The sequence below is a fragment of the Trachemys scripta genome, chromosome 3 (assembly GCF_013100865.1).
Source record: "Trachemys scripta elegans isolate TJP31775 chromosome 3, CAS_Tse_1.0, whole genome shotgun sequence".
NCBI classification, from domain to species: Eukaryota; Metazoa; Chordata; order Testudines; family Emydidae; genus Trachemys; species Trachemys scripta.
Genome location: NC_048300.1, coordinates 182,524,580 through 182,532,662, shown reverse-complemented (window position 1 = coordinate 182,532,662; position 8,083 = coordinate 182,524,580). Strand labels below are relative to the sequence as shown.

Sequence of the window (8,083 nt, the reverse complement as noted above, 5' to 3'; positions counted from 1 at the left end):
GTTGGAACTCTTAATAATACAAACATAATTTACTCAGGGAGGGAATTTGGAGCAGCAGTCTTGTACTTCCTCATTTCTATTGTACATGAAGCAACCAGTATATGCATTGCGTAATTGATGTTGTAATCCTCTCCAGGACTGTGGAATTGATGTTTTCACCCTCCTTACGTTATTACAAGTAAAGCAGTTTGCTTTTAAAAGCAATGATCTCATTCATTGCTCTTTGCTGATTGGCTGGCTAAATTAAGAAACACAAACATTTATTTAAAAAGAGTGCTTATCATGAGTGTCCTGCAAGAGTGGTGGAGAACTGTCTTCATAGGTGACTTAGTGTTCCAAAGAAAACTGGGGAGATAAGATTAGAGAAAAGAAAATGTCCTGCTGATCTCCAAGAAAGGGAAGAAAAGTGATCCTCGAAGTTACTACCTGTAAGTCTAATTCCTATTGCTGGTAATAAAATAATGGTACATGTATGAAATTGGGGGTAGGATTGGCTCTCTTAACTTCTACATGATGACAGACCCCTGAGCAATAAGCAACATGGGTTTATAAAGGATAGATGGTGCCAGCCAAGCTTGGGGTTTTTTGGTGATAAAAATTACGCTGTTGGTGGCTGATGGGAAAGCAGGAGATGTAATCTATTTGGCTATTAGTAAAGCATTCACTGCAGTGTCTCACACACAATCACACTTTGAAAATGAAATCAAATTGTCTTGAAAATTAACACTGTCCTGGAAGTGAGAATCGGCTGAATGCAAACAAAATATAAAATGAGAAACAGCAATAGTCTGAATTAGGAGAGTTATCTAATGGGGCACTGCAGGGATCTATCTTAGGTCCAGTCTGATTTGACATCTTCATTCTGTGATGTAGAAGAGAGAGTAAATAGCAGGTCAGTGAAAATTGTGGACGAAGCTAATCATGAAGAACTTGAGAGGACATATAAAATGATGGGGTCTAAATTAGCTGTTACCACTCAAGAAAGAGATCTTGGAGTCATTGTGGATAGTTCTCTGAAAACATCCACTCAATGTGCAGCGGAAGTCAAAAAAAGCTAACTGAATGTTGGGAATCATAAAGAAAGGGATAGATAATAAGACACAAAATATCATATTGCCTCTATATAAATCCATGGTATGCATGGATCTTGAATGCTGCGGGCAGATGTGGTCGCCCCATCTCAAAAAAGATATACTGGAATTTGAAAAGGTTCAGAAAAGGGCAACAAAAATTATTAGGGGTATGGAACGGCTGCCATATGAGGAGAGATTAATAAGACTGGGACTTTTCAGCTTGGAAAAGAGATGAATAAAGGGAGATAAGATTGTGGTCAAAAAATCATGACTGGTGTGGAGAAAGTAAATAAGGAAGTGTTATTTAATGCTTCTCATAACACAAGAACTAGGGGTCACCAAATGAAATTAATAGGCAGCAAGTTTAAAACAAACAAAAGGAAATATTTTTTCACACAACACACCCTCACTCTGTGGAACACTTCGCCAGAGGATGTTGTGAAGGCCAAGGCTATAACAGGGTTAAAAAAAGAACTAGATAAGTTCATGGAGGATAGGTCCATCAATGGCTATTAGCCAGGATGGGCAGGGATGGTGTCCCTAGCCTATGTTTGCCAGAAGTTGTGAATGGGCGACAGGGGATGGATCACTTGATGATTACCTGTTCTGTTCATTCCCTCTGGGGCACCTGGCATTGGCCAGTGTCGGAAGACAGGATACTGGGCTAGATGGACCTTTGGTCTGACCCAGTATGGCCATTTTTATGTTCTTATCACAGATAAACACAAAGATCAAGAAATCATAAATATGGGCAGAAGGGAATAATACAAAGGGACAGATTCTAATCTAGTGTGATTTGCCACCTCCTCCTCTCCCTCTCTCCTCAAAGAGTATTTACAAAGCATTGGACGCTTGAAGCTGGAGGGGTTCATTCTGCACCACATCCTATTTTTCAGAAGATGGCTGCTGTTTGGAAAAAGCTAACTGTTGTGGGAGATGTTGCCTGTGGCAAGACATGCCTCCTGCTTGCCTTTTGCAAGGAACAGTTTCCCAAATGCTATGAGCCAACAGTGTTTGAAACCTACATCAAGGACACCGAGGTTGATGGGAAGTCAATGAAGCTGATGCTCTTCGATGTAGCAGGGCAGCGCCAAGGTAATTATCAGCACTTCCGTTCGTTGTTCTATCAAGGCACAAGTGTCATCTTAATGTGCTTCTCAGTGGACAGGCCAAATGCACTGCAGAACATCCTTGACATTTGGATTCCAGAGGTCAAACTGTTCTGCCCCACAGCTCCCATTGTTCTGGTGGCTACCAAGAAAGAACTGAGGAACGATGAGGGTGTGCTGGAAAGACTTGCTACACTGGAACAAGAGCCAATAAAGACGGAAGAAGGAAAAGCCTTGGCTGCTAGCATTGGGGCATATGCCTACCTGGAGTGCTCTGCGAAGACGAAAGATGGCATTGAGAGAGTCTTGCAGATTATTGGTCAAGCTGCAATACGAGATGGAACAAAGAAGAGAAGAAAGCATCATGTGTTCTTCAGATTGTTGTAAGAAGAGCAAAAGTTATTTTTTTAAAATGTATAAGTACATATATAACTTATTGAGAAGTTAGATGGTATGTGGGAATTTTATGAGTATTGAATGAATGCTTTCATGGGGCCAGATTGTCCTCCTCTGTGAAAAAAGCTGGGTAGAGGAGAGGAACATGCAACATTTCTCTTGAAGAATTTCTACTAGGTCATTCTGCTGGGGAGTGAGTGGGGTTTGCCTCCTCCCACCCCCTCAGGAAGGGGCGTGGGTACAAAGGGAAACTCCCAACCCTCTAAGCCCACCTTGCTACCAGTCGTCATCTAGCCCCCGTTCTCTGGGGCAAACTGCAGTCTGTAATGGCCACTCATCACTGGCAAGGGGGTTGGACCAGCTACCTCTGCAGCCCCAGGACCTGCCTTGGGCCTTTAACAAGGCCTCAGCCTGGGGAGTTGCCAGGCTGGAGCTCCCCAGCTCCTCTTGCCCTTCCCCAGCACTGCTCTACTTCTGGTACCCTGTGCTCCCAAGCAGCTAGGTCCTTCCTACTCCAAGGCTGGAGTGAGACTGACCCAGCTCCTCCCTTAGCCCTTCTTATACTGGCCCAGCTGGGTCCTGATTGGCTGCCTCAAGCCTGCTCATGGTTGGCTCCCCGGGGCAGCCCTTTCCCAGGGCCGTTTTTAACCCCTTCCAACCCAGAGCAGGGTGACCGCCCTGCTACAGGAACCCATAGATGAACTGAGATTTGCACAGATCTTGAGAGATGAAAGTGAGGCCAAAGCCATAATTCTCCACAGAAGTATCGTGATTGTGCATTACCTCCTAGATCTCACGGCTCTCATTGCAGCTCCCTGTTAGCACAGCTTTAGTGGCAAGGCACTGTGCTGGCTAGGCTTCCCCCTGTTCCCCTGCAGCTTCCTTACACATACTCACATGGAGCGTATCCTTAAGGCAAAGAGGCTCCATGCAAAAGTACATACAGTCACAGGCTATATTAACTTGATTGTTGATTACCCACTGCTTTCCTGTGAGGACAATGCACGTAGCACACCAAAGTCTAGCCTTCTCCATGTTTAGATTCCCCATGCCACAGGTCTGGAGATGGACAGTAGACTGCTGTGAAGGCAGCCCCCTCCCTTTCCACATACACAGAGGGACAATCTGGTCCTTAACAGGATTCTTACCTTTAGCATGTATTCAAATAGAACCTGATAGGTACATGATAAGAGAGGTCTGAGAGCTCTACTGAAACAGAGCTTTGATGACATCTAATCCTCAACATCCTTACTTTTTTGGAGACCTCTAACATATTTTTCTCCTTCTCTAGCACTTGTGGACAGAAGCAATGAAGTAAAAAAGAATGCCAGAGATGCGGCCAACAGTTGAGAGAGATTTTCAACCTAGGGTGAGATGGGGACATCCCATCAGCAGCAGTGGTGAGTCTCCAGAAGCCGTATGAGATGTAGTTGAACTTGGATGCATGTATACACACCTCCTTTCTTTCAAGCACGGATATTAAGAGCATTGCTGGCAGTCCTGGAAAAGAGATTTGAATTTTGGCTATAGATGCAAAGATGGCTGGTAAATAGCATGACTAGCATTTATTAAAGACATACTCTACAGATCAGAAGGTGGATAAAAAAAACCAATCCAGGAGTGAATAATCTTAGGATCCTGGTATAAAGGGACAAGGAGCTAATTTATTGAGCCTAGCTCATCATACAGAAGGACAACATCCTTTGGTATCTTTCTCAATGGCAGTTCCATCATTGAAGCATCTTGGTTATTGTCCCTCTAGAGGAAACAAAATCAGAGTAACCAAAATCTTCATCTTGATATTTTAACAGAATAGCAAATCCAAAAGAAGGATAAGTAAGTTCCAACTGCATTAAAAATCTTCTTACCCATTCTTCCCAACTGATAAGAGTTCCACTGGCTGTAGCACTAGTAGAAGTCCGAGTGTAAATTAGACATTGATTGTTGTACCACCATGGCTATGAGTAGAGTCCCCTTCCTCCCTATAGTTGCTGTGAGTGGTCCTTCTCGAAGTGAGTTTGGTGCTAATAATTTGACTTCCACTCTGTTCTTCCAATACCTGCGCCAACTGATCTTCAGCAGGAGCCAGCTATTCATCCCCTGACTTTTTCTTCAATCTATCTCTGGATGGGTGTAGTCCCCAGCAGGTTTGTCTGTGGGCGCAGTTTGTCTGCCCCGGATCCTGTTTTTATTTCAGTCATTATTTAGATCTCTCAGAGTTCTTGGTGCCACACCTTATCCTGTGATTGGTCTTCTCTTTCTTACATTCTTATTGCTGCTTCCAACACTGAGAGTTAAACTTAAGTAATTAAACAAACTAGTAATTGTTAGCACCCTGTCCACTCACATGCAAAAATATTCAAATGGCAAGTGGGCTGATTTACTTGAAAGACCAAGGCATGGAATTTAGAACAAAAAAAAAAGTTCAGCCCTATCAATGAGAAAATTAACTGAGGTGCTTGGAAAAGATCTTATAGTGTAAAGCGAGATACAAAATATTTGGGGGATGACACCCTTTTCTGGATAGCATGGGACATGCTGCATCTATGCTACATCACTTTCTACTAGCAGTGGTAAAATCCCCTCTACTTCAATGTGCAATTACATCAAAATGTTTTAAGAATAATACTTCACATTTCTAAAGCACTTTTCTTCCAAGGATCCCAAAGCCATTTTAAATATGATTTACTAAGCCACATTTCAGCTCTCTGTGATAGGCAGGTAGTATCTCCATTTTGCAAATGGGGATACTGAGCAACACCAAGAGTAAGTGAGTTGCCCAAGGTCATCCACATCCATAGATCTTTCCTCTGCTTTGACTCTTCTTTCTGTACTTACCTTGTCCCTTCTCTTTTCTCTTCTAGTCTCTTCAATTCCTCCTCTACTTCCCTTGCTACTCCCCTGCCTTTCAAATAATATTTACCTGATATAGGTCCCAAGATAGGAAAGGATTCTCTGGAGGGCTCTTCAGCTTAAGTGCCTATTGAATTCAAATCACATGCTTAAGCGCTTTCCTGAATCAGGGCCATAATGCTTTTTTTTTTTTTTTTTTTTACATCATAAAGAGCTTTATTTATTTGGGTGGGTAAGCATTGTTATTCCCATTTTACAGCTTGGGGGTAGGGGGGAACTGGGGAGCAGAGAGGCTAAGGAACACATTTTCCAAAGTGGTCTCTACTTTTTGGCTCTTCAGTCTTTGGATGTCCAACGTGAGACACTTGGGGCCCCATTTTCCAAGGTGCTGAGTGCCCACCACCCTGTAACATTCAAAACACAAGAGGCCATTTTTGAAAATGTGGACCCAAGTGACTTGTCCAAAGTCATGCATTGTCAATTGGTTTCTCACTCAGGGCCGGCGCAACCCATTAGGCGACCTAGGAGGTTGCCTAGGGTGCTACAATTTGGGGGGTGGCGACCATGGCAGCATTTTGGGGTGGGACCTTCCGCCACCTAGGGCGGCAGAAAAGCTGGTGGCGCTCCTATTCTCACTTGAATATATTTAACAACCCACAGAGAGGCATTTGTTTTCAGTCCAAATCTCTAGGTATTTTGCCTTAAAGTAACAGTGAATTCACTTTTGTGTCTGTCAATATTTACCTCTGTATTAATCAGTCCTTGCCTTGACCTCAGTGGTGGCATCTTGTTGGTTAGTTACTGGTTAACAGCCTGCTAGCATTTTGCGCACACAGCCTCTTCTTACTGAACACACTTATGGAACTGAACAAGGGAAACAATGCGTTTTTTGCTAATTTCTCAGGCTATTGTCACATTTCACAGTAGAAATCTAATCCTCCCCTTTTTGGCCACAAGCTGTTCAATAGGCTGTTAAAGATGGTCAGAGTATTGATGCTGAGCAAATATTTTTTCCCCAAAACCATGCAAAACTTTACTATAAAGCTGAGGTCAGCAAAGCTTAATTTGAATGCTTTGTCAAAACTCAAAACATTTTTTTCCTAAGGCTGTGTCTACACTACAGGGACTGTGCTGGCATAAACTTGCAGTGTAGACACAGCCTACCCTGGCAGAGGGAGTTTTTCCACTGGTGTAGGAACACCACCTCCATGAGCGAAGTTAGCTATGTCGATATAGCTGCATCTGCACTGAGGGTTAGGTTGGTATAGCTATGTCGGTCAGGCATGTGGTTTTTCACATCCCTGACCAATGTAGCTATGTGCATCTAACTTTCAAGGGTAGAGCAAACCTAAATCTCTGTCTTAGCACACTTTTTCGAGAGTAGGTTTCAGTCTGGCTATACAACAAAACCTGTGTAACAGCTGCCCACACATCAGGCCTCTGGACCCCATAAGCAATGCACAGATTAAAACAAAATCAAGCCGTCTTGTTTTGAGATTTAGCTTTGACGTATGAGCTAAACAAGAGGAAGGATGGTCCAGTGAATAGGATGCCGGTGTGAGACTTGGGAGGCCCAGGTTCAATTCCTTGTTCCTCTACAGGCTTCCTATATGTCGTGGGGAAAGTCTCTTTGTAGGTGAGATGCTCAGCTACTATGGAAATGGGGGATATAGAAGTATGTATAAGATAAATAGACAATACTGAAATCTAAAATAAAAATCAAGAGTTATTGTGAATTCAAACTACCAAAGTTCAAAATCTGTGTAATGCTAAACCAACAACGTGAGCCCAGCTCTGCAGTCCATAAATCTTTCAGACAACTGTTTCTTCCAGGGTAGCTGGCAATCAGATAGTCCTTTTGTTTTGTCTTTTTTAAAATGCATTTTGTCTTTTGTAAAATGTGTTTACATAAATACAAGATACAGCACTTTTCAATTGGCAAAATTGCCTCCCAGTGAGGGAGAGAACAAGAGAAACTAATGGAGCACTTTACTTATCACTAAAATAAAGCAACTTGTGGGATAAATGTAATGTGTTTTTTGTTTGTTTGTTTGTTTGTTTTTACCAGCTCCTACAACACTTTAGGACAGATTTCCAATTGAAATAGCAAAGGAAATGTATAGTACTGAATGTCAGATGAATGTGACTGAGTTGCAACTAAGCCAGGATTTCTTCGCAATTTCAATAATGCAATAATGTAATTAAATGATGTTGATGTTTTTAACGCTTAACACTTACATGACAGAGAAAAAACAACATAGTACATAGCAATAATAAGATACTGGGCAGGAGCAGATTTTCAATTTCAGACCAATGTCTCTATACACTTAGGGTTACCATATTTAAAAAATAAAAAGAGAGGACACTCCACAGGCCCTAGCCCCGCCCCTTTCCCACACCCCGGGCCCGCCCCAACTCCGCCCTTTCCCCGCCCCTTCCCCAAAGTCCCCGCCCAAATTTCCCCTCCTCCCTCCCAGCCACGCGAAAAGGGCTGCCCGAGCGCTACTGGCTTTACAGTTTGCCGAGCAGCCCCCAGACCCTACACCCCCGGCCGGCGCTTCCCCAGCGCAGCTGGAGCCCGGGTGGGGAAGCGCACAGCTGGGGGCGCAGGGTCTGGAGGCTGCCTGGCAAACCATGAAGCCGGTAGCACTC

At 43.3% G+C, this 8,083-nt stretch overlaps 1 protein-coding gene across 3 annotated transcripts; it reads left to right on the top strand.

Moving 5' to 3' along the window:
* The first annotated feature begins 292 nt into the window (after positions 1-292).
* LOC117875336 (ras-like GTP-binding protein rhoA) lies at positions 293-7,448 on the top strand. 3 transcript variants are annotated; one of them, XM_034766579.1, is made up of 4 exons: positions 304-428; positions 1,903-2,168; positions 2,307-2,565; positions 3,870-7,448. In XM_034766579.1, exons 2-4 carry the CDS (start codon positions 1,973-1,975, stop codon positions 3,889-3,891), a joined length of 477 nt encoding a protein of 158 aa, XP_034622470.1. In that variant the 5' UTR covers positions 304-428; positions 1,903-1,972; the 3' UTR covers positions 3,892-7,448. The 3 variants fall into 3 exon arrangements, with proteins under 3 accessions (XP_034622469.1, XP_034622470.1, XP_034622468.1); XM_034766578.1 differs by having other exon boundaries at positions 293-428; positions 1,970-2,565; XM_034766577.1 differs by having other exon boundaries at positions 1,903-2,565.
* The last annotated feature ends 635 nt before the right edge of the window (positions 7,449-8,083 follow it).